Here is a 26,821-nt window from a genome sequence, read left to right as displayed (position 1 = left end):
AAGATTTTATTTATTAGTAGATGATCTTTTAGATTTTCTCCATACGGTGGTACTTTGTTCATCAAGAAGTCTACATACATTACCAACATGAGAATACCGAGGTCAGGGCTTTGAAATCCTTGAATATCCAAGCCTTTTATTGCATTCAGATAACTTTTCATTTGTCGGGCATCCTGAAGTTGGTATTTTTTTTCAACTCACCAAATTTGAGAGTTAGTATGCTCGAACATTTTCTTATCTTTTTATCTATCAATGAAAAGATTTTTTTAAAAAGAAAAATAGCAATAATATAACTTTCTAATCATCTCAAAAAATATAAACAATGAGAATAATACAATTTACAATAATAAGAAGAGACGTATAACAAATTTGTTCATATGGAAGTCGTAACGAAGCTACAAAATGACTCTCCCACAAGTCATCTACACAACAAACCCTATACTCTATATTTAAAGATCTTTCCAATTGTTTCTTCTCAAATCTCCCAAAACCACAGGCAAATCAATATAGTCCCATCACCTCAATTTCCCCTTTAAAATCAAGGAAAACAGCACCCTCAACATTTGGAAAAACCAAACAAGATGAAAAGAACTAAGCCATTTACATGATTGATGAGACACATCCGAATGAGGAAGCCAAAAGTGCATACATAACACGCATCGCCGTAAAATGTACAAATAAAGGACATTTTCTCACAACTGACAATTAGATGATTGAATTAAGACCATCTAGTTTTATTATCTGAAAGAACGTTTTCCTTTTTTATGAGAGAATCACATTGATCAAAAGGACGAACAACAGCGCCTAAGGGCCGAGGTGGAGGTTACCCCCAAAAGAACTAGAGCAAGACCTTCCAATCATACAAAATCACGGGAGGTTATAAATCTATAATTACAAAATAATTTACTATGGTTTGAACACCACCAAGAAGTGTATGTTGTACACTGTTCCACAAAAACTCGTTTGAAAGAACATTAGTGTCCTAAATGAAAACAAATATAGTAGATAAACAGGGTAACTGAGATATATTTTTCAAGTTATTGGACAAAATAGAAATACAACATGAGAATAGATTAGACCCATTACAGGATTTAACAATCTATCCTAACAATGTTTTGATTAAAAAGTTAGAGCAATATACGTCTTCTTTACATTGAATTTTAGCAAAAAAGAGTGAGCATATAACAATGCTTTGGCTTTTCCCCTCAAAATCCTTAATATATAATTCCTACTTTGATTATTATATCCTTCAAATCCATTTAGATTAGTTAGAAGAAGCTAGAAGAATCTAGTCACCTGTATATGACATTTCAATTTGGTAAGACGAGGACATTGTCATGTTCTTTCATCTCTTCTTCATCAATTTCATTGCTGACAACATATGGGACATATCCAACTCGTCTCATCTGTTTTAGAAGTGTTCTCAAAAGCGTGTAGATTTCTTTCTTCTTTGGATGCTTTTTATCCTTAACCATAAAAACATTCAACTGACCCTGAATTTCAATCCAACTGCAACCTGGATGTTTAACCACTCCTCTCTTTCTCATCAGCTTTCTTATTCTCACAACATTCCCCCAATCTCCACGTTCAGCATACATATTCGAGAGAAGAACATATGGTCCAGAAGTCTCAGCATCTACCTCTAAAAGCTTCTCTACTACATATTCCCCCAATTTGATGTTCCGATGGACTTTACAAGCGGCAAGCAAGGATCCCCAGATGACAGCATCAGGCTGCATCGGCATTTCCTCTATTAGATCTTTTGCTTCTTCAAGGCAGCCAGCTCGGCCTAGTAAATCAACCATACATGTATAATGATCTTTCAATGACACCAAGCCATGTTGTGCACTCATGGATTGAAAGTAATGGCGGCCTTCATCAAGCAGCCCGGCATGACTACAAGCGCAAAGAACACCAATCATCGTGACATGATCTGGTTTCTCTCCTAATTCTAACATTTTACTGAAAACTCCAAGGGCCTCATTACCAAAGCCATTTTGTGCATATCCAACTATCATAGCATTCCATGAGACACAATCCCTTTGCACCATATGTTCAAACACCTTACAACCATTCTCAACTGATCCACATTTCATATACATATCTATTAGAGAATTCCCAACAAAAATATCTGATTCTTCCCCCGATTGAAACCGAAATCCATGCTTTAAAACATGAGAGTGAGCCTGTCGGCCCAACTGTAAATCAGCAAGGTTTGCACAAGCATTGAGGAGATTGCCAAAGGTGTAGTGTGTAGGCCAAACAGACTCCCTCTTCAAAAGACGAAAGAGTATAAGTGCCTCTTCATTCTCTCCATTTTGTGTACACCCTGCAATAAGCGCATTCCAAGTAATTACGTCTTTCACCATCATATTTGAGAACATACATCTTGCAGCTTTGACACTGGATGCTTTTGCATAGCCACTTACCATTGAGGTTTCAGACACCACACTCCTAATTGGCATCCGATCGAAAACTATTCTAGCCTTGTTAATCCTGTTACATTTAGCATACATATCAACCAATGCATTGCCTAAAATAAGATCATTTCTAAATTCATCACATTTCACAACACGAGCATGAATCTGCTGACCTTCATTGATCGCCGAGATAGTTGCACATGCACTAACCACACTAGCAAGCGTTACTTCATCAGCTTCAACCCTACATTTGATCATTTCAAAAAAAATAACAAGAGCCTCATCAACTGGACCATTCTGTTCATAACACGTAATCAAGCTGTTCCAAGAAACTCTACTTCTTACGGTCATTCCATCAAAAACACTTCGAGCACAGTCAACTCTCCCACATTTAGAGTACATATCTACTAGAGCAGAGCCCATATACACATCTGATAAATAATTTGACCTATATATTAAACTGTGGATTTGGGAACCCAATTTAAAATCTCGTAAACCTGCACAAGCACTGAGGGCACTACCAAATGAATATTCATTCATCAGAAAACCATGACTATGCATTTGAGCAAAATAATTTAAAGCTTCATCAAAGCGATCATGTTGTTCAAAACCTGAAATCATAGAATTCCACGAGCATTGGTCAACTTCAGGCATCCTCTCAAAGATGTCTACGGCATCATCAAGAAAACCGAACTTCGTGTATGCACAAATGATGGAGTTCCAGGAGAAAATATTTCTCTCAAGCAATCCATCAAACAATTTGCGAGCAACATCTACACACCCACATTTCCCATACACATCAATGAGCCTATTTTGGATAAACGTCTCTGAGGCAAATGGCAATTTAATTATGCAAGCATGTACACAACTCGTGTCTCTAGCTGATTTTGAGCTAGTGCATTGGTTCAAGAGCTTGGCAAAATATGATGAATCAAGAAATAAGAAGTCACTCGTGAGATGCTTAATCAATCCATTCCTTGCCATTCCATAATCCTCGAAGAAAATAGGCTCATTGGTGTGCTCTTATCAAATCTATGAGTGTTTTAAAAGAATGTGAATTTTTAATAACCTAACCAACAAATAAAACCTGAATAATAGCTTTCTCCCCATCAACTATAAAACCTTGCCAAGTCAAGTGGTTCCATCTCCTACACAATTCCATAATTTAGACCCCTGCATAAGTTAAAGAGAATGAATATTGTTCTTACAGAACTATATACTTGACAAAATACAAGTGCCAAATGTACAATCAAAGTTTCCACCTTTGCTTGTCCAGTAAAACAAAGGCCAACAACTCTAGAGATGGTTATATACTCTCAACCATGAAAGCAACTGGTGTGGAAAATACCAAGCAAATATAACTCAAAATTCTATAGAGAATGTCAAGTCAAACCATATCAATAGAGTGAATACCAAGGCAGAATCATCGACTAATTGCAATACATTACAGTCTGTGTAGTTTCCCTTACTCAATACTTTATAGTTAGATAAAATCAACTATTACAATCATATACCTCTTTTAAATCCCAACATGAAAAGTTCAAAAAGAAATTAAGAATGAAGATTTCTTTATTTTGCTTTCCTGATCTTTTCTCAGTCGGTTAGTATATGCACCCTCCTTCAGGGACATGCAGTTTGTTTTGCCTTGTAACTGTCGAGTCGGAACTTATATATATAATGTTGATCCTTCGCAATCCGGTCAAATGAGCGTGCTGCTAAAATATTTTCAGGCTATTTGGAGGTGGTGTTTTAAGAAATAGTTTTCTGTTTTTAAAAATAAAAACAGTTTTTAATGAAAAAAGGTTGTTTGGCAGAATGATTTTTAAAAGTATTTATTTTTCCAAATTGAAACCGTAATTTGCTATTTTCATATGTTCTTTTAGTGTTTTTTAAGTTAATTATTTATCTAAAATCATCCATTATTTTCCTAAAAGTAAAACTTGGTCTAAATGTGTTACATGTTTAAATTAATACATTAAAGAAATGAATGAAAGCACTAAATTAAAGTTCTTTTACAAACAGTTTTTAAAATTAAAGCAATATAAAGAAGTTACTTTTTAAACAAAGAAATTAAAATTTTCATTGATGTTTGTGACAATTTAATGGATTGTTTTTAAGTAAGTGTTTTGGGTGAAATTTCTCTCTCTTTGGTATTTCAAGTTTTTGTTTCATCTAATGCTAATAGGAAGCCAGGAGTACCTTTTTTTAAAAAAGGAAAAACACATTTGGGTGTTGTAAAGAGGCTGAGAAGTGGTATAAATGTGAAGTGGGCAGAGGGGACAAATTTCCTTTTTGGAAAGACCAATGGCTTGAGAACACTCCTCTTACATCTTCTTTTCCAAGGCTGTATTCTGTGGTGAACTCCAAAGGGCTTTTGATCTTGGCTGGGATTTCAAATTCATAAGGAACTTCACTGAACCAGGGGTGGAGGAATGGGCTGGCCTTCTCATCGAAGGAAATTTCGTTGCTTGATGGAAAGGAAGAAGTTTTGGGCTAATCGGCTGAGGAAATTGGGAATCGATGCTCCTTGAAACAGAATCTGCTTGATATATATATAGGTGAGGAACAAATTCTTCCTTAGAAAAGTAAAATTAGGTGGTTAAACGAAGGGGATGAAAACAGTAAATTCTTTCATAGGTTTTTGGCAGCAAAAAGAAGGAAAGCCATCATCTCTGAATTACAGGATTCTAAAGGGAATTCCCTGGTTAATCTAAGGGACATTGAGCTGGAAATCATCAATTACTTTGAAGTTCTTTACTTGAACAAGGGTCAGCAGCGTTTCTTACCAATTGGGCTCTCTGGGCGACCTATTTCTGTTCAGAACAGGGGCTGGTTAGAAAGAAGCTTCGAGGAGGCTGAAATTTGGGAAGCTCTAAAGGGTCTTGGCAAAAACAAGCCCCCGGGCCGAATGGCTTTACTGCTGATTTTTTTTTATAAAATTCTAAAAATATTGGAAGACCGATTTTATAAGATTCTTTGCTGAATTTCACAAGAATGGACAAGTGAATCCACGTATTTTGTACCAAAAAAAGACAGAGTGGAGAAAGCAAGGACTTCGCTCCTATCCATCTCACTACAACAACCTACAAAATCTTGGCTACAAGTATTATCAAAAAGGCTTAACAAAGTCATTTCTTCCACTATTTCCCGTAATTAGAGTGCCTTTTTAAGTGGTAGGATTGTAGATCTCGGAAGAAGAAAGGATGGATCCTTAAACTTAATTTGGAAAAAGCTTTTGATAAGGTTGATTGAAACTTTCTTTCGGAAGTCTTAAAGCAGAAAGGCTTCGGCTGAAAATGGTAGAATGGATTAATGATTGTATCAGGGGCAACAACTTTTCTGTATTCATCAACGGGAAACCGAGAGGAAGAGTCAGAGCTTCAAGAGGATGATAGAACTCGAATTACTAATGATATATTGAAATATAAAAGACAGAATAACTACAATATTACCCAAGTAATTCGAGGTACTTGGACCCTCCCCTCTCTTGAGTATTCTTACTCAAGTCTAAACCGTTCTACCAATTTCCTACTCTCATCATTTCCTCTTCACCTTATTTATAACCAAAATTCCTAACCCAATTACTAATATACCCTAATAATATCCCCAACCTATCCTAATAGCAATCCTATAAGAGGATTGAGGCAAGGAGATCCCCTTTCTCCTTTTCTCCTTTTATTTATTAGCGATGTGCTTAGTAGTCTTTTAGACAATATATACCTCAAGGGAGTTTTTGAAGGCTATGTAATTGGAAGAGACGTGACTCATGTCTCTCATTTGCAATTTGCGGACAATACGTTACTGTTTTGCAAAGATGATGATGGGATGCTAAATGTTCTATTTGAGACTACAAAGGCCTTTAAATGGTTGTTAGGTCTTGGGAAAAATCATCCTTGAGTGGCATCAATATGGATGAACAAAGAGTGGTGCATGTTGCAAGTTCCTTTAGTTGTAAAGCTGAACGCCTTCTGATACTATATTTGAGCTTGCCATTAGGAGGGAATCCTAAACTTGATGCCTTTCGGAGTCCAATACAAGAAAGAATCTCCAAGAAGCTCGGCATATGGATGAGGTATCATTTATAGAGGGATGGAAGGTTGACATTATGTCGATCTGTTCTTGGGAGTATTCCTATTTATTATTTCTCTGTTTTTCATTCTGGTGAGAATTGGCAAACAAATTGAGCGTTTTATGCATTCTTTCTTGTGAGGAGATTCTTCAAAAGGGTCGATGAGATACCTAGTTCGTTGGAATATTGCTTCTCTACCTAGGGAAGCCGGCGGTTTGGGTATTGATTGTGTCCTTAAGCGCAACAAATGCCTTTTATCCAAATGGGGCTGGCGGTTTAGTGTGGAGATTTCGACTTTATGGCATATGGTGGTGGCCAGTTTATATGGTTATGATCATTTTGGCTGGAACGCGGTGCCTAAGATTCATGGCTCGAGTCGTATTCCTTGGAACAATATTAACGAGCAATGACTTTTGGTGGAAAAGTATTCCCTTTTCAAAGTAGGGAATGGTAAAAGAACTCTCTTTTAACATCACCTGTGGATAGGGGACTCCATACTTGGGAGAAATTTCCTCCTATTTTTAATATATCTTCTTCTACGTATGCCTCTGTCTCGGATGTTTGAGATGGAAGGTCAGCTTCAGGAGATTGTAGAGTTGGAGGAGTTGTTATCTTGTATTTCCATGGCTGTCCTTAATGAGGAAACCGATTCTCGTTGCTGGAGTTTGGAGAATTCATGAGTATTTTTTGTAAGTTCACTTTGCAAGCTTGATAGTGCAGTTTTGTTTCTCCCAAAGGCTTTTTCTCTTCTCTTTGGAGTTTGGGCAGCCTCGAAGGGGTTAACTTGATGATTTGGATTCTCCTAAATGGTAAGGTGAATATTTCAGAGGTTCTTCAATAGAAGCTTCCTACGATGGCCTTGCAACCATCCATTTGTTTCTTATGTGCTGAACAAGGTGAATTTCTGAGCCACATGTTCTTTTTCTACCCCTATGCTTCTATTTGTTGGAGTTTATTCTTTCCGATGTCAACTTGTCTTCGGCCTAGGATCTAGCGGCTCCAAGCAACATTCTCACATTTTTATGTGGTGTTAGGCCGCAGCCTAAATCTAACCTTCTTTGGATGAATGGTTTCAAGGCAATCATTTCAGAATTATGGTTTGAAAGGAACCAACAGGTATTCGAGAATCTCGTCGTTCGACCCTAGATTGTTTCAATATTGCCAAATTCAAGGCATCTCAATGGTGTGATCTTTCTGATGTTTTCTCTCCCTTTTCCCCAAATATGATTTGTATGTATTACGAGACCTTTATAATTCTTTGTTAGTTTTGTTGTTCTTCTTTTTAATTTTCCGTTTTCACTATCTTGGGAGTTTGTATCCTTGAACAATTTTGTTCATTTTCATCTATCAATGAAAATTTTGAATCTTGTTAAAAAAAAAAAAATTCCTCCCGAAGTTCCAACTGTATCAAAGAAGACAAACTTAAAATTTTTGAATCCCAAAGAGACTTGATGACTCCTCTATCCACCTTCTCATCCTAGTTTTATGAAGAATCACCACATCCAGGCTATTTCTTACAATTAAATCTTCAATTGTAATTAGTTGCTTGAGGACTTATAAATGAACTACACTTGGTTTCCTACTTTGAGTACTATCATCTTACTTACCGGGTCGAACCAAAATATGAACTAATGGTTGAAATGATTTGGCTTAATGAATTAATCCGAGGTGGATTTGACAACACAAATTAAGTCTAATTTTTAATCTGCATAGCATTTTGTTAATTTTAATACAAAAATTCCATTTTTCTTCCCTTTTACTAAATCGATATTCACTTCTGACCCTTTCTTAGTTTATCCCAATAAGGATCGTTTTATGGACTGCAATTTGCTCCACTGGAGTTAACCTTTACTTCGCTGTTAGATTTTAAGTTGTAAATGTACAAGCTATACTTTACATGTCTAATGGTTTTAACTACTTTCTGCCCCACCTTCTCTGCACAACCCAGGTATGCCCCCGAACTCCAGAAAATAGGCTCCTTCTTCACATTCTTCGTTCATTTCATTGGATGTTAGGAGTATTATCCAGGATCTCTTTCATAGTCATACTTGTTATTCTGCCAACCTTTCGGTTGCAGTTGGTAAGCATGGTCATGTTATCATGCATGTGGTTTCTTCATCCCCTTAGCTGAGAACATTGGAGCTATAAACAATGATATCAATCTTTCACTAAACATTTTATCAGAGCTTTCTGAAGCCCAAAACCGTAACTTTTGGTTCATCAAACATGTTTAAATTATGGTCTTTGGTCCAGTATGTACTAAAATCATCTTCAAAAGTGCACCTTAGAAACTATTCAAATTTTTCTCGAAATAATAAAAAAGCAGGTTCTTCTAGTGTCCCCAGTAGCCTCTAGCATGGCTGTACCTTTCGATTCTCAACAGCAATTTCAACAACAAAAGCCAGATGACAACAGATATGATTTCTACATTAGTCGCCAATCGGCCCAATTTCTTAAACAGACGAATCCAACAATATAAACACCACATCTTAACACCCAACTATTGAGAAAAGAAAAAACAAGTTGAAAAGGGACTGCGTACCTGGCTTTTCTTTCTTTTCTTGTTTTGTCTATCAACCAATAAACAAAATGGCTCCTAAGGGAATGGAAGGTACGAAATTAAGAATCTGAGAACAGAGGTGGGTCTGGATCAGAAACGGGGATAGAGAGAGTTCTTGAATTGATAAATTTTAGGACTCACGAAAAGTAATTAATTAGGAAATCAAAGAACTCACCCTGGTTCTTCAAATTTGCATCAGAAACCTTGGTCAAATAGTTGCAATCCGTTTCCGTCAGATTTCAGAATCCTCTTAATCTCATCCATTGAGCTTTTAGGGAGGGTTGGGCACATGAGAGCAATGCAATGCAATATTTATCTTTATTAGTTTTTACTCAGAAGTTTTCCAACCCTAACTTCCAACATTTCTCTAACGGAGAATCAATTAGGCAATGAATATGAAACCGCTGTCACTAAAAGTATTTTCAGCAACACCATCTCATAACGATAACGATGTCACTGAAAGTTATATTAGCGACCCAATTTATAAAATGTCGTTGAAAATATTCTTTAGCGACGATTTTTTTTTCTTGTAGTGGAGGCTAGAGATCTTATAGAAACTATTGGAATAGGTTGAAACAATATGGTTGATAGTTTTATACTATTGCATTGCATCTAATTTAAAAAACCTACTTTAAACCTGTATCGAATTGTTATCAAGGACATGCAAGTTTTAAAAAGAAATTATTGGATTCTTTTTCTTCTTTTAATTTTGATTTGAGTTTTGGGTAGGTCGATTTTTCAAATCTATAGTAATATATGTTTTAATATTGAAAATTTATTGTTGAGTATGGTTGAAGGCTAAACGTTTCTATAGGTCATAAGTTCGAACTTCATACCCTTGTTGTATTTATAGTATAATATTCTTTAAAAAATGATTAAAAACTTTTGGTTCGTCAGTAATAGCTCAACGAATAAAATTTATAATTTTTCATACAATCTTTTCCTTTCACCCTATTTCAGGGGCAGCTCAAGGTGATACGGAGTTTTAGGCAAAACTTTGATTTAGAGGTCTTAATATAGAAAATATCATATAAAATTTATTTTTATTACTTTTTGAGATCCAAAATTATGTATCAAATTTTGATAATCTAAGTTGGTTGATATATCATTTTCAATTAACAATATGACTAATCCATTTAATCTTTCTTGTGACATAATTGACCTTAAATACGATTAATTTTAATTTTGAAAAGTATTCTTTCAGTAGAATCACTGTTAATAATATTTTATAAGCAATATATATATTTGTAAAAGTGTTTACTTTTTTATATAATTTAATATTTTGATAGTACAGTCAATTTAATTTTGTAAGACTTCTCCTAATGTTTTTAATTCAAAAAAGAAATCTAAACCGCTAATGTCAGTAAATATATCATGTTTTAATATATTTTCAAGATTACTACAATATTTTTGACTTTAAAAATTTCATATCAAATAAGAAGTTAAAAGATATTTCTATATACGTGAAATTGAATCTTGCCGTTATCGTTTTTCTTCAATATCAACATTCTCATCAAATGATTTTTTATTTTTCAAATGGTTATTTTTCGTGAAATATTGGTTATATTTTCATATCATTTGCAATTTTCTTAGCAATCCTTTTTCTCTATACTTCCTTGGCTCTACTTTGTTTTTCATAATTAGATGCTTCATTTATTCAACAACCATATCATCATCGACTATTTTTATTTCATCTCTTGATTTGTATATATTTATCATTTCTTCTATAATTTCATCATTTTTATTACTTTTACTTCCAATAAAAAATTTATCGAGGGCACCTTTTTAAGATTAAGTTTTTCTACTATTATTTTCTTTTATATTTTCATATCTAGATTCATACTTTCACATATTGATATTCTAAATAAGTAAATCTCTTATATTAGGTCTTGAGCAATCAACATGCAGTATGAAATAATTTATAAAAAAAAGTTAAAAAATTATGAATGAAAAACATTGAACTTTGAAGCCGATAGGTTGAGTTGAGGAAATAAGAAGCTTCGATTTTTACTCTAGCAATTGATAATATCGTGAGACCACATAGAAAATCAAGATGAAAATTTGAGATATGAGAGAGATTGAGAGTGAGAGTGAGAGAGGGGGAGAGTATTGACACAGAGATAGATAGTTCAACCTAAAATTAATGTAATATATTTATGAAGTTTTTTATAGAACCTGTGTTTGGTTAGTGAAAAAATATGGAAGGTCTCCCGCACTCCCAACTTATGCCAGGAAAATTTTGGGAGCTTATTTTAATGGGTTGAGATTTTTAAGGAAATTTGAAATGAACATGAATAAAAAGATTATGGTTAACAAATTTGAAAGCTTGCTTAATTGAAAGGAATTTATAAACTTATTAACTGTGGATGTTGTTAGTAGCTTGTATTTTCAATATTATAAAAAATTATGAAAAATAATTAGTAAATTATTTTATATTTTAAATTTATTTATAATTAAAAATTAAATTAAATAAATACTAATATTTTATATTATAGGAAAAATATGAGGCCTCCCTATAACGGTGGCCTCAGACGGTCATCTCGCTCGCCTATAGCTTAAGCCGATTCAATCCTATTTTAAACTTCTTAATCTTGATTTACTCTCTTTAAAAAGTATTTATAACATAACAAGAACGTAAAATGAGAAAATAACACAACAATGCAGCATGAAAATGCATAGAGAAAGAAAATAGAAACAGAATTAGAGAAAGAGAGAGTTAGAAACGGAGAGAAAATAAAAGAAAAAAGTAATAGAAAATGTGAAAAGAAGATAAAACGAGGAAAAGTTAGAAGGTAAAACAAAAAAAATATATAGAAAAAAGTTTTAAAGACGAGGGAGAGAATAATAGAGAGAAGAACTAAACAAAAAAAATAAAAATAAAAACCTTTGTTTTACGTAAATATACCGATTTCATTTTGAGTCTTCCACATTTTTATGTTTTAAGATTCAGATTCTGAATTTTAAATTTTATAATACAGAATTCCTCTAGAAAAATAAAAGTTTGGATAAATATATTACATTATGATAATTTATTTTTATTTTATTAAAATTAAAAATTTAAAACTAAAATATATAATATTGTAAAATAATAATTGTACAAAGATTTTGATAAATCAACTAAATATATAGTCGATAATTTATCTAAAAAAAAAGAGTCGAATAATAGTTACCAATAACAATTTTTTATATTAAGATGCAATTTACCAATCTACCACTAAACACATATTTTGAAAACAACCCCTATCATGTCGAAGTGCAAGATTCTCCAGAAATGGCGACGGACCTCAAGAACTGAAGTTTAATTCTCCTTCGAGGACTGAGATTTTTCCAGAGTAGCCTTCACATAAATCGTGCGAAAAGTAATTCTGGGGAAGAAACAAATCCCCAATGATGTCGAAGAGCTTCCTGAATCGTAACAATTGTGCAAGGATTTTTCTCTTATCGCCATTATCGTGCTCTCCGGCGCATGCTTCTTCTCCTAAAAGCTTTTCCGTCGCCAAGTCGGGAAAGATTCAGCCACTCAACCTGTAAGGATTGTTCTTGACATTTTGTCGAACACCTTGAGTCTGTTCCAGGGAATGAAGCTGTTTTTGTTTTCCTTAGGAAGAAGAAGAGGAGGTTGGATGAGATTTGCGTGGAAAGGTACCAGCAATACAGCCGAACAATTATACAATCGTGGATATTACAAGGTAGGCCTGATTGGATTCGTTGATGATGATGAACTTCATTTTATTTTTGATTTCTTTCTCTTTCTGTGTTTTGTGAACAAATTTGTGTGTAGGCAAAGTGTTGGTAGATGGCAGAGTAGTCAGCAAAGCCGGAACACCTGTTGGGGATAAAGCTAAGGTTGAGATTATTGCTGAAATTCCGAAATATGTATGTAGGTGATAAAACTTCGCTGAAAGCTACCTGTTCTTTCCCCATACATATCGATGCTATGCTTCATCCCCATTAGCCTAGATGAAGTCTCTGAAGTTAATATAATCAATTGCTTTACTATTTTTATTTTATAAAATCCAGAGCAGGATTCAAGTTGGAAGCTGCCATTGAACAGTTCGGGGTTGATGTTGCTGGTAAAGTTGCTCTTGATGCTGGGTTATCCACTGGAGGATTTACTGACTGTTTGCTTCAGCATGGGGCTTCATTTGTCTACGGAGTTGATGTTGGCTATGGGCAGGTAAAGTTTATAAACTTCTTTCTAATACATATTCTTCGTTATCTACTTAATATAGTTGACAGTTGATAAGCGTGTAAATAAATGTCACTAATATAAAAGTAGCACTACACCTCATGTTTTTTGGGAAAGTTCTACTAGCAATTTTATTTACTTGTCCATCTTTTGTATGCAAGAAGTAATTGAATTGAAGAAGAGAAACTTCAAAAGAGGGGGAGATAACTAGAAGTTAAATCCAAGCCCAGGCTTAAGAGATAACAAAAGATGTATCCAACTAATCAAATTTAGCAACAAGGGTCAATTATAAATCTCTTTGGTATTAGAAAGAAACCCAAGGAGAAGCACAATATTTCAGCTTCTTTTGACCCTCCTCCACAATACCCCTTTCTTCAATCCTATTACTATCATTTCAATTTCCCAAAAAGTAGAGCAAACAGTGCCTGATAAGATTTTTCATTGGGAAAGGAGGGGCAATCTTAATAACGAAGAGATCTGTCACTGTTTAGGAAATGTCATATTCTGTTAAAATTAAATTGGTTCTTATATACACAAAAAGCAATAACAAGGGATTATCTATATAGCATAAAGGATCTAATTTAAATTGACCATTCAAGATATTGGAGTTTGAGTGGAAGCAGGGAACTTTTATAGTTAGTTGTAATTTGAACTTGTAAATCCATCTGAAACTGGCTTGCAAGTGAGGAAAAGGAGGAGGTATGTTCAGGCTGCAAAGAGTATGAAGTTATTAACCTTGTTCTCTCCTCTAAATATATTTATGTTTAGAACAGTTTGTCATTAAGTTAATGCATGTGACAGAAATTAAGGATCTGGTTCTCCATCTCCATTGAGGCCAATGAACTAAAGACTTGGTAATTAGTGCTGTTGCTTTCATTGACCAGAAGTGTTTAAACCAGTGAATTGATAACCAATGTTCACTTTGGATACCTTTAATATTTATGTAGGAAACTAGCAAATATGTCCCACACTTTCTTCTGTTCCATTGTGATGCATCAATGATCTGCAGAATTTTTAGGTTGCTGATAAGATTCGCCGAGATGAACGTGTCTGTGTGATGGAAAGGACAAACTTAAGATATCTTGCTGGACTTCCTCAAAAAGTTGATATTGTTACTCTGGACCTTTCTTTCATTTCTATTCTCTTGGTAAGGTTTCAAATGGCTGCGGAAATGTGTTTTAATAGCTATGATGTATATTTCAGTTTGTTAAATCTAACTTGATAACAGGGTTAGAAACATTATTATAGCCATAGTTTATCATTAGTACAATTTTGATCATTAGTGTGACGTGTTTTGATTTTGACCAGAAGGTCTTGCAATGGTCATTTTAAGTGCTTTTGTCTTTTCTCTCATTCCTTGCTCTCATTTGTTTATGTATCAGGTCATGCCTGCTGTCGTGAGTGTGATGAAGGAAATGTCAACATTGGTTACTTTGGTGAAACCTCAATTTGAATGTCGCAGATCACAGGTAAGAGGCTTTGAGTTCTTATCCTTCTTGGGTGTTTTAGTAGTTCCTATCTGGCTGCTCTTTTGGTTATCATTATAGATTATACTGAAATATGTTTTAATAGAGTTTCTAAGAAAATATGACCAGAGTTTATTTTAGATATTTCTTCCTATATAACCATTATAAGGCCATTTGTTGACAAGTCAAAGGGCCATATTCTTTTTGCATATATTTCCTAATTGAGACCTCCAACCTCTTCTAGTTTAGACGTGATGGCCCAATTATCCAGGTGAGTCACCTTCCTCGATAAGTCATGTTATCAAGAAAAGATGAAAGAGAACAAAGAGGACAAACAAAAAGACAACCCACAATTTGTGTCGAAGGATAATTATACAAGATTAATAAGATCTAGAGAATAAGAACAAAATTATTTAGTAACAGATGCCCAAGCAGAGGTGTTAAACCTAGCTAGCAAGAGACTGCACCATCTTGGGAGATCTTTCCTGATCCCTAAGAATTATGTTGTTCTTTTCCAGCCAAATACCCCGAATCACCGCAAAAAAAACCAGTTCGCCGCATGATTCAGTCCTTTTTGCAAAAGGGAGGACGAGGATTATGATTAACCTCTTCCATCATCTCAAAACAAACACTAGATTTCGCGAAACAAAGCTCGACCACGTGAAAGAAGCGATCCCAAACAGTCTGTGCATTGACAGTTTCATAAAATGGGGTTCAAGTCTTCAACATCAATCTTACACTAAACGTCCCATGTGGCCCAGCAACAACCAAATAATGCCTCAGAACATGACAAGGTGTTCACTCTGCTATGCAAAGAATCTAACCTTCTTTGAAATTTTTCACCTTCTAAAGCAGGGAACATGCAAGGCTCTGAAGAGTAGAGGAAAAATACATGAATCGACTCACAGGAGAAACCCCCCACAGGATTAGGAGGACAAAAACGAACACCCCTATGGTGAGGTATTTCCTCACACTTTGATTGAATCTCAAGCAAAAGCCCGTAGGCAATATAGAAACACTCCACCTGTTCGAGAGGGTGGGTAAGCTCTCCTTCTACCTCCTTAAGGTACTCACAAAAACAAGCATATCCCCCAATATTCCCTAACCTCCTTCTATATCTACTCGGCCCTCACTCCCACACTGATCCCTGGGCCCCACAACCTAAAACGGTAATTCCTCCCCTATACCCGAGTACAATTCCTTTCTTGCCCCCCTAGTATATTTGTTAACTATTGGTGGCCTAACACCCTACCACTTGGACTCACAACCCGATCATCTAACGAGGAGAGAAGATGAACAACCTCTGTTGTCTCTCTGCCAGACGAAGGTCACTGAAACCAAAGGAAAAGGAGGAGGAACCTCGAGAAGGAAGAACAAATGTGACCAGACTAAATTTCGTAGATAATAATTGATCTAAGGGAGGAAATTGGACACAAAAGGCCTATCGCTCAACCTAATGTCCTCCATTATTATTATTATTTTTGGATAACTGGGAGTCGAAACTTTGCTCTCCTATACCTAGGGGAACCCGTGCTTGCCTCAAGGGCTAGACCTAGGAGACATTAAAGATTTTTGGTATTAAGCTCATCGGAAGGTTCAAACTTGAAATCTTTAAGCCAGTATGTCCAAGAGACCTCAAGTCCTTGCCAATCCGGCTGCCCCTTGGGGGTTAATGTCCTCCCATTATAAAGTAACAGATCTATTTCCCATTGGGTATTTGAAGAACCGGGAGAAAAAGGGAAATCCAGCTGCGATCTCTTTCAAGGGATTTCTAAAGTGTGCCTTTTAAACCCCCTCCTGAAATTTAATCATAGGGATGAGAACCATACTTACTAGGAATAACCTTGTGCCACAAGGACTCGGTCTCACAGGAGAACACGAAGTGGGCCTTGTTTCGACGTCTCAGATTACCAATGCCCAAAACCCCCTAACGGGATCGACCTTAGCAAAACGTCTCAACTAACTAGGTGGGATCCTCTACCTTCCTTCACCCCTTCCCAAAGAAATTTCCTCATAAGTCTCTCTAAATTCTTACTGACCCCTGCATAGATCCGAACACTAAAAGGAAATAAGTCGGAATTCTACTCATAATTGACTGGATAAGAGTCAACCTGCCACCCTTAGAAAAAGGCTCTATTCCTAGACGAAAGACGCTTCTGGAGTTTTGTCTAGGACTGGGTTCTAAAAGGAACGACCCCTAGGATTATGTGTATGCCTGAGTGGAAGACCTAGATAAGAAGAAGGAAACCAACCTACCTCACACACATCCACAAGAGAAGCCCAAGCATCAACCTAGGGGCACAGTTAATGCCAATGATGGAGCATTTCCCCTATTTACCCTCAACCCAGACATGGATTCAAAGAAAATGTGACAACTATTGAGGGTGATAAAGGAATCCTCTTGAATGGAGCAGAAAAAGATAGTACCATCTGCAAACAGAGGACACTTGTGTAGCTAAGCAAAGAGAAAAGGGTGATCTTCAAGAATTTTTCTCCCAGCTATAAAAGCCCCTTTATGTCTTATGGATTGAATATTTCTTACCCTTTATCTCTCACTTTTGAACTAGATCCCTTTTTGTAATTGTGTAGTTTGTTAGCTTTTTACTCTTTGTTTTTGCTCCTTCGTCTTAGTTTATTTTATTTTGTTCCACGTGTGTATTATTTCATTTCTTCTCACTGAAAGTTAGTTTATTCATTAAAAAAATGGATTAAATATTAGTTTATTCATTAAAAAAATGGATTAAATATTTTTGTTCTTGCTGGCCTTGACTCGAACTATGCTATCATTTTACAATCTCCTAATAAAATCATGAAAACCAGATATCTTGTAAAAATAGATGAAACTATGAAAAATAAGAATGTCAAAATATAGATATCCGACATATGAAGTTTATGTAGACCATCCATTTGAAGATATAGTTCATTGCAGGTAGGAGGTGGGGGAATCGTGAGAGATCCACTAGTTCACCAGGAGGTAAACATTTATTTCTTCCTTTGTTGTTATTTCATTTAATGTGTTTTATTGATTTTTACCTGCTTATAGAGAAAAGTCATGCTACTGAATTTTTCTAATTGGAATTATTGCTTAAATTATCTTGAGATGATAGCTCTTACTGAAGTTTAGAATAGTCATTTGCATCTTCTGTGCACTAAAAAGGATCTATATACATCTTTTTAACATTACCTGTCCACCTGATAAGGATGGGTAATTTAATTTCTACCCTCAAAAGAAATAATTTTAATCACTTGTCAATTCAAATAATAATGATTTGTAATTAATTCCAAGATTGGGGCTTACACATGAGGCGCTTAAAAAGCGAGTTTTTTTTTTCTTCGAGGCACACTATATATAAAAATCAATAAATATATATGCCCATCTACATAGTAATAAACAGGTAGAGTCAGAGAGAGAGAGATTGAAATAGAAAGAAATAGAAAGAAAGAACACTTGAGGGGGGAATGAGAAAGAGAGTTTCGAGGAAGAAAAATGAGATAAGAGAGAGAGTTTGAGGATGGAAATGAGAGAGAGCTTACTCCAACTTCTAGTGAAGAGAAATGACACTTCTATTTAAATGGTATTTTTTAATAAAATATAAATTTATATAACATTATTACAGAAGAGCTTCAGTGCCTCAACTCTTTAATATAAGGCGTGCTCTTAAAGGTTGCCTTCTTAGTTTTCCCTCGCCTTGCATGAGGTGAGCTCAGGTGCACGTCTCACTACGCCTTTCAAAAACACTAATCTTAATTAAATTTCAAAAACAAAACAATCTCTTTGAAAATTACATTTCTTTAAGCTTTTAAAATTTTGCTATAATTTCGAACTCGATTTTAAAATTAGATTAGGAACAAAGAAAATGTCAATAAATAAAACATAATTCCATAAAACAGAAAATAAATGACAAAAACATTATCAAACATCCCGTTAATGGTTAAAGAGAGATTTCAATTGATTATGGTTTATATATGTTTATATATGTTGTTAAGATAATGTGATGTTAGTTTCCTCTATTTGTTATTAGCACATTTATTGATAGGTTGAATCATACGACCTTATTTAAATAGGATCCGTTCTTTTGGTTGTACTTGTGTCCTCGAGTTTTTCCTCAAATTCTAAAGATTGATAGGATGAATACCTCAAATCTATGTTTGAAAAATGAATGGTGTAGGTTGTTGAGAAGATCATAAAAGGTGTGGAGAATTTTGGATTCTGCAGCAGAGGTTGGATTGAATCACCAATGAAGGGGGCTGAGGGTAATACAGAATTCTTGGCTTGCTTTGAGAGGACAACTGCAGTTTCAAGTGCAGATGCAGATTAATTTGAAATGGGAGTTTTTTTTTAATACTAACACATTGGAAATATGGAGTTCGAACTTCTGACCTCAAAAGAAGAAATAGGTGACAATTACTGCTAAGTGATGTCAGAGAATAGAACCAACTTGTCCGGTAGAAACTCAACGTCTTTAATGTCTCTTGTTTTTACATTTTTTTTAAAGGTCTTATTTATTTGTGTAATTCACACATTGGCCTTCATAGAATGATGTGTTAATCTAGTTTTCATTATTGTAGTAATAATTTATTGGAGTATCAATTTTGTTTGATAGCATTCATTCAATAACCATTACTAAATGCCATTGAATAATTATTGGACCACAGAATTGTCATCAAACCGTACTTTAAAAAAAGTTCTGTAATTTTTACCTTAATCATGAACTATAAAACATATATTTGGTACGAGATTGATAAAATTGAGACAAAATAATAGAAAAATGATAATGTAATTAAAAAAAAAAAGTATAACCTATGGGGTTGAATAGACTCCACGGGTGGGTTAGGTTCAGAAAGCATGATGTTGCTAAATTCATGCTTCAAACACTGGGTGGACTACCCAAACTGACCCTACCCCATTATAGGCCAAACGCCCTGTCAAGTAAAAGACTTTCCTAGAAACACTTTAGAAATGAATATTAATCTAAGTGCTTCATATAGAAGCAATCTTATGATATTTTTAAAGTTTTTAAAAGTACTTTTAGCTTTGTTCCAGAATCACAACTGGCTGTCGCTGCCATCTTTCAACATTTCCATTGGAATCTTGAAGCCAACTACTTGGCCCACAACTGAAAGCCAGGCTGCAACATATCTTTCCATTGGTATTGTTTCATTCTTACACCAAGAAGCATCACCAAGGAAGAGTAGCTTCATCCATTCCCTGGTTCCACAAGGATGTAATTTGAACCATGGCCTGTTTAAATATGGATGTTCCTGCAAATCGGTACCCGAAACTAGTTATATACCCGACGCAATGCATAAGGAGCATAAGAAAATCGTCCTGCACTCCTATCTTCAATCAAAAAAAGAACTATGAGACTGATTGCAAATATACTCTCATAAGTTAAAAGACTTATTTCCTAAAAGACTAGTCGATACCCGAGACTAGTTTATGGAAAATTTCATGAACTTTCATTTCTCAAACCCGACACAGTGCATAAGCAGCGTAATGAATCATCCTGCATAACTATGCCAAGCCATATAAATTTTACTTTCTTGCATATACTTTCTTTTTAGTAACCTATTTGTCCATACATTTTTTTTCTCATTCTCTTCAATACATGCCATCTCTTAACCCTTTTTCAGCACAATTTTATGGACTTTACTTCTCTTTCCACGCTTCATTTCTTTTCTCTCTCTCCTTACATTCTTGCAACTCTTTTCTGATTAGTTATAGAAGAATTTTTAGTAAATGAAAGCATTATAGAGGTTAAACCAACATAACGATCAAATTAGAAAATGGTACCAAAAAAGTTTTTTATGTTATTTTTTGAGACCAAAAATAAAAATTGTTGTTTTGTACTAAACTTGTTAAAAAACTATGTACTATAAGTCTATAAACTATGAAGATAGAAAAACAAATAACAAAAAAAAGAAAAATAATAATAATAATGAGAAGAAACAATTTCATTGATAATATGAGATTAGAAAAACAAAAGGGAGATAACCCCAATAAAAACCTCTCCACAGTGATGAAAAAGAGGGGAACATTTACACCAAAAAAAACGACTAAAAAGACTATTCAAAAAAATGATCAAAAGCATTACCAAATTAGAAAATGGTATTATCAAACAAATAAGAAAAAAAGAAAAACAAATAAATGCTAAACAGACGAGACTACGATCTATATGGTCAATCTAGTTTTAAAACCTCAACCAAAACAATATAACCGAACCCAAAAATCCTCCTACTCATGTTATTACAAACTGATAAAGAAACATCAACATTTCAAACAAAAAAATGGTCAATTCAATTCAAAGAACGCCCAAATCTTAAAATAAATTGAGCTATTTCTTTTACAAGCTATATAGTATATAAATTTATCGATTATGGGGATTTCCTGCACTAATTTAGTACAGGTCTAAATTAGCTGATAAATAATAACGATTTAGACTTCAGAGCATCAAAATTATAACACATAGCGAAATATGAAAACAAAAGTAGATTATATTTGGCACTACCTTCCAGTCAGACCCACTTAAGAACCAAAGACTAAATAATTAAACGAAGAAAAATTGTACCTCTTGAGTAATGAATGTCCATTTTGAATCCAATAATGCATCTTTAGACTGTGATGGAAGGTCCTTTTCAATTTCTTCGAAAATCAGAGGTAGCCCATCTGTACACTTAACAAAATTAGTATAGTGAATGAGCTAAATACTCCAAGATATCAGTACGAGCAAATTTATTTATTTTAATAAGAAACAGAAATGTATTAAGTTATTAACCACAAAAGGCCACAAACAACCTAAGGGAAGGGGATGAGAGAGCCTCTCCCAAGAAACTAGTGCATTACAACTTTCCAATCCTAATAATCATCGTGGGACTGTAGTTACAAAAGAGAATTTTCTATGGTTTATAGACATTTAAATGCATAAATCCTGAATTCTCCACAAAAGAATTACAAAAGAATCCTAAATTTAAATGCATAAATCAACATTTAAGTGCAGCAGTCTACATATTATAGGATAATTTGGAGTGGAAACTTGAAAACAGGTTTAAATTATAATGGAGATCTATCATTGTCATGTCATACTAGACAATAAAGTATCTATATTTCCTTTATTTCCTGATATTTCTAACTTAAGAATACAACTTTCCAAAAGATCGTAAGATTGTCGTGTTTAAAAGATTATAAGTTCATATGCAAAGAACTTATATCGAACTTTAATTATTTAATGCTCAATATAAGAAGCTTTGATCTCAGTTGTCTAGTTATTGGATACTTTGGAAAAGAAAAGATAAATTTATTTTCAACATATTATTTACTATAGAAAGCTTAGAGCTGTCTCATACCAACAAAAGACATGCACTAATCCCCCAGTGAAGACCATTCAAAAACATTAACCAGAGAAGAACTGATAAAGAAGGACCAATACTGAATGCACTCTGGATATTAAATAGGTAATCGTACCGCTAGAGGACAACTTACTTCTGTCCTTTACAATATCAATGGACGTACAAATAGCTATTCATTTGAGAAAAAAAACAATAAAACTTCAGAACATCTAACCCTACAAAATGGATATTCCGTACCTCATATTTCCTAAACCATATAACACCAAAGAGGGAAGAGATAAAGGGTGGAAATGAGTTGATGAAGAAGATAAAGTACATGCATTAAACCACTCAACTTCAACATGTAAGTGATATTCTAGAATTTGCAGCTTTGTAAGCCAAGGGATAGTCAAAATGATCCATGTACCTCAAGTGAATAAACTGGGTGACATGGAATACATAGGACTGACTAGCAGATCAAACAATAATCAAATTGCTATAACCAAAAAGCACCAACTTCAAGAACAATTAAATATTCAGAAATATACAAAAACAACACCAAATATGCTCATTCTTTCCTGATTTGTGAGTGACAAATCTAGGATGAGATCACAAGGTTTCAAGAGCATAAGGATGATGGTTCTTATTTCTCCCTCTTTTTACACTTTCCACCTAACAACAAAAATTAGTTTCTTATCTTTTTAAAAGAAGGGAAACGAGCAAGGACGATGGTTCTAGGAAAAAGAGTTATTAAAGATTAGTCTACATTGGCAAAAATTAAGGTCTTGAAAGATTTTATGGGGGATTAAACCACTTAGAATAAACCATGGTTATATTCCAAGATTTCCCAGATTCCAAGATTTCCAATTCGTTCCACCCAATCACATTTTCAGAATGCATACGTTTACTATTTAAACAGAAGTAACGCTCAATCACATTTTTGGAATACCATATTCAAATTTAAAAAACAATAATTTCTAATTATAGGTACTCGCTATAAATCGGACAGTTATATATTAACAAACAAATATTAACATCAGTACGCATCACTCTATTTATTTGCAAAACCCCAACAACTTTCATGTTGACAAATGCACCAAAAAAAAAAAAACAATTTTACTAATGCATGATCTCCACTCTGTGGTTAGTCAGGCCACTTCTAAAATTGCATACCACTACAGTAAGCACGAAAGTATAGTACTAGAACACCATATGATGCACAGTGCAGAATGTGAAAATCATAGTAATGTACTTCTTGGTGATCACTTGGGGATGAGACCTTCAGAAAAACAAGAATCATTAACAAAGACAGCAGATGTCACTCAAGAAGTGTAATACCAACAGACAAATCAAGATCATCAATTTTAGAATGCAATGCACGTACTAACGTAGCTTCATCGAGAAACTCATTGTTGTACCCAGCAGTCTCTCTTTCCTCAGAGCACTCTCCTTTCTCCTGTTCATTCCATAGAAAATATAATAAAGGAAACAATGAGGAATGATGGAATTGGCATATTGCTAAAGGGAAAAAGAAGGGCCATTAAAATGGAAGAAGCAAACCTCGAGTGGCCTCAGAAGGCATATTTTCTCCAAAGATAAGTATCCTTCCACCTACAAAAAAGGCATATATGTTGAGATTCTGAGAATCAATGATACCTTCAATTCTCCATAAATTCTCCATAAAGTGAACCAGTGATATCTTAGCCTAAAGAAGAAGAAACTTAACCTTATCAGAACTAATCAATTGTAGTTTCTGACCTGGAACCCATGACCATGAAGGAAAATCAGAGTTGATCAATTTCCATCTCTGAAGAAAAGCAGAAGCAGCCTTGTAAAAATCACTTGATGAGATAGTTCCATCCCAAGCTAAAGTATCCACCGTTGTTTTAAATGTACCAACCTAAGGGGAAATCACCAATGGAAAAAGCGTTAAAATGGAACAAAAATTTGAGGCATACCAATTCAATTATAAAGCCAAATAAACTACAAAGAAAATCAAATGTTCTTCATCCTTTGGCTATAAGGATTAAGAAGAAGTTAGAATAATTTGAAATACTACTAGTACTAACCATATGCTTCAGTTGAATACGTGAAATCCAGAATCAATCAGTCATCATTTCGTAAACTCGAAGCTCAAAAATCGCACCAGTGCATTTGTTGAAGTTGCATCGCTGGTTTGGAGGTTCAACTTTCTTTGCAGTTGCACCACTGAAATGGTCTATGACCACCAAAGAAATCTCCACAAATTTGTTTGCTCCACCTCAACCACTTATCTGACACCTTCATCGATCAAAACCCTTCCTGATATCATCTCCTGAAATAGACATTAATTTTGTGAAAAAATAAATATATAAAAAAAACAGAGGATTTTTTTATGATAAGAAGAATTTCATAAAGGAAAATTCATGAATAATTTACTTCAATCATTTGGAGGAGATGATTTTAAGAGAGATAATATACCCAAAAGAAAAAAAGTAGGAAACTTCATAAAAAGCATATAGTAATGGGAAGATATGGTTATTTTCGAGCTTTTTCTTTCATCTTCAGCACTAGTAATATAGTTTGATTGTCATTCAAATAATACTGCACATCTTAAGTAGAGCAAATGGGAAAATGAATAGACTTTCACTGATTCAAAAGTTGTATTGTTTAGAATGGTTTAGTAGAAAATTCATCTATGTAATATGTCTACTGACGTAAAAACAACTCGGTACCATTTATGATCTCATAATGTTAAACACCATCTGATTTCGAACACCATATTTCTGTCCTCTCTTTCATATTCCCCTCAGTATCTCTTATCATTTGTTATTGAACGATCCAACACTTTGCAGAAAGTTTTGCTTTTCTATCGCATATTTATGATTAAAATCTTTTTTTTCCGAGAATGGGAGTCGGAGCTTTGCCCCTCTATACCCAGGGACACCCCAAGGAGCTTTGCCAATTGTTCGAGTGACTCTACAGCAATTTACAATTTATCCCCATTCGTGAACTCAGAGATTCAATCATTTTTTTCATGTTTGTTGATGTAGTTAAGCCCTTGCAATCGAGTTCCAAAAATTAGCTTTCCACAAAGGCCTTGTCACTACCTAATTCACCGATATCTTCATAAATTTTGAAGATTGAAATTCCCAGCAAGCAACCAGAAGCATCTTCTAAAAACAAAGTGGGAGAGAGAGAAAGAGAAAGAGAAAGGCAAAATTGTAATCTCAAAATCAAGCTAAATGCTTATAATTTCTAGCCATCACTTCCTACTTTTCAATTATTTACCAACCATTTCATGAATTACGGCCAAAATTCGTGAATTGAGAACAAACCAAAAAAATTATTGTGAGAGAGATTAAGGACATCAACAGCGACGATATCAAGCAAAGGAGTAAATTTGGAAACGGGCGGCGGCGGGGCGGCGGGTGAGACTGAGGAAGAAGGGAAGAACATCAGCGGTGATTTTATGATTTTTCCATAAAATATTAAATATATCCATCTATTTATTTATTTATTATTTTTTGACAAATTCATACATTTATTTGATTTTTCAAAATATCAAATTTAAAGGAGAAAATATTAAAAAATATATTATATTTATTATTATTGCACAGTATTTTTAAATAATTTATTAAATTATTTAGAGCAACCGGTACTTACCTCTTCTCCGGTTGGAAGTTTGTACCTTTCTATTAAAAAAATTATTTAAAAAAACTATGTTTTAGAATATAAATTTAGGAGGAATAAAAGTATAAATTATTTATTTTAATTAGAGAAAACTTTGTTATATATTTGTTAAACAAATTTTAAAAAAATAATTGTTGCTAAAATATAATATATCATATACAAATAATGATAATTGTACTTTACGAGAATAATTAAATAGGTCATCAAGAAAAATCAATGAAGGATAGGAACACAAGGACCTAAGTATTGGAAAATTAAAAGATTTTCTAAGTTTGACTAAGTAGTTACTCTTTTATTAGAAAATTAGTTTGATCTTTCGAGATGGAAGGTGTGATCTTTCGACACATCTTCAATTAAATGTTTATATTTATTATTTGAGAAATTTCATTTACCTAATATATTTCCAACAATAATAGAGAAGAGGTGTTTGGAATTTCTGATTATAAAATTTTTGAAATTTTATAGTGTTGTTTGTAATTTCTTTGGTTATAATAATTTTAATTTTAAATTTTCTCTATCTTTGTGAAATAGCAATCAATTACAAAAACTACCTATTGGAGTTGTTTTTCTCTATTTATTCTAAAAAGTGTTTAGAATTAAAATGGAGAAAGAAGAAGGAAAAAAAATGGTAATGTGTCCCCTCTACCTATGTGAATTAATCCTACTGGTTTCCTAATGATCTTCGATCCATATAGAATGATTTATATATAACCATGGGCAAAAGCAGTACGGTGGTTTCTTAAATTTCTTAATTTATACCATATTTAAACTTCGTTTTCCTAATTGGATCTATTTTAGAATGTTCACGAGAGACGTAGATATCGATGGATTTCTTGTCTATGGTGTTTTAATTATTTATCTCTAATTAATAAGACTTATGCAGTACCTTTAAGTTTGTTCCATAAATATGGATGAAGTTGTTAATTCTCTCATGAACACTTTGGATTGATTTTTTAAATTGAATCTTTATACACTCCTCCCAATGTGAATTAATGGAATTTACTTATTATGTTAAATATAATTGAATTTAATATATTTATTATATGATTAATAATTTCGTGGACTTGTTGCATTATAATATCTTGACTAGTCTATATGAGATATTCAATAAATTAAAAT

General features: G+C 33.9%; 3 protein-coding genes across 10 annotated transcripts; 1 reads left to right on the top strand and 2 right to left on the bottom strand.

The window, feature by feature from the left end:
• Positions 1-999: 999 nt before the first annotated feature.
• On the bottom strand, positions 1,000-9,520 carry LOC111025648 (pentatricopeptide repeat-containing protein At2g13600). 6 transcript variants are annotated; one of them, XM_088117578.1, is made up of 5 exons: positions 9,225-9,506; positions 9,032-9,116; positions 3,508-3,593; positions 3,032-3,193; positions 1,000-2,664 (listed from the first exon to the last, which is right to left on the bottom strand). In XM_088117578.1, exons 4-5 carry the CDS (start codon positions 3,055-3,057, stop codon positions 1,311-1,313), a joined length of 1,380 nt encoding a protein of 459 aa, XP_087973704.1. In that variant the 5' UTR covers positions 3,058-3,193; positions 3,508-3,593; positions 9,032-9,116; positions 9,225-9,506; the 3' UTR covers positions 1,000-1,310. The 6 variants fall into 6 exon arrangements, with proteins under 6 accessions (XP_087973704.1, XP_087973703.1, XP_087973705.1 ...); XM_088117577.1 differs by having other exon boundaries at positions 1,000-3,193; positions 9,225-9,511; XM_088117579.1 differs by lacking the exon at positions 3,032-3,193.
• A 2,740-nt stretch (positions 9,521-12,260) lies between these two features.
• On the top strand, positions 12,261-19,279 carry LOC148208908 (bacterial hemolysin-like protein). The gene is made up of 8 exons (XM_088117674.1): positions 12,261-12,576; positions 12,653-12,738; positions 12,831-12,933; positions 13,070-13,226; positions 14,257-14,385; positions 14,621-14,707; positions 17,634-17,678; positions 18,874-19,279. The coding sequence occupies exons 1-8, from the start codon at positions 12,437-12,439 to the stop codon at positions 19,021-19,023; spliced, it is 897 nt and encodes a 298-aa protein (XP_087973800.1). The 5' UTR covers positions 12,261-12,436; the 3' UTR covers positions 19,024-19,279.
• LOC111025801 (ubiquitin-like-conjugating enzyme ATG10) lies at positions 18,264-25,466 on the bottom strand. 3 transcript variants are annotated; one of them, XM_088117676.1, is made up of 8 exons: positions 25,348-25,466; positions 24,100-24,344; positions 23,757-23,930; positions 23,591-23,641; positions 23,415-23,486; positions 23,204-23,309; positions 21,274-21,371; positions 18,264-18,430 (listed from the first exon to the last, which is right to left on the bottom strand). In XM_088117676.1, the coding sequence occupies exons 2-8, from the start codon at positions 24,100-24,102 to the stop codon at positions 18,425-18,427; spliced, it is 510 nt and encodes a 169-aa protein (XP_087973802.1). In that variant the 5' UTR covers positions 24,103-24,344; positions 25,348-25,466; the 3' UTR covers positions 18,264-18,424. The 3 variants fall into 3 exon arrangements, with proteins under 3 accessions (XP_087973802.1, XP_087973803.1, XP_087973801.1); XM_088117677.1 differs by having other exon boundaries at positions 18,264-18,424; XM_088117675.1 differs by lacking the exon at positions 18,264-18,430 and adding an exon at positions 19,439-19,966.
• Positions 25,467-26,821: the final 1,355 nt, after the last annotated feature.

This window comes from Momordica charantia, assembly GCF_013281855.1.
Source record: "Momordica charantia cultivar OHB3-1 chromosome 9 unlocalized genomic scaffold, Mcharantia_2.0 BLBB01000009.1, whole genome shotgun sequence".
NCBI lineage: Eukaryota > Viridiplantae > Streptophyta > Magnoliopsida > Cucurbitales > Cucurbitaceae > Momordica > Momordica charantia.
The sequence above is the reverse complement of the archived record's forward strand: the minus strand, read 5'-3'. Positions and strand labels throughout refer to the sequence as shown.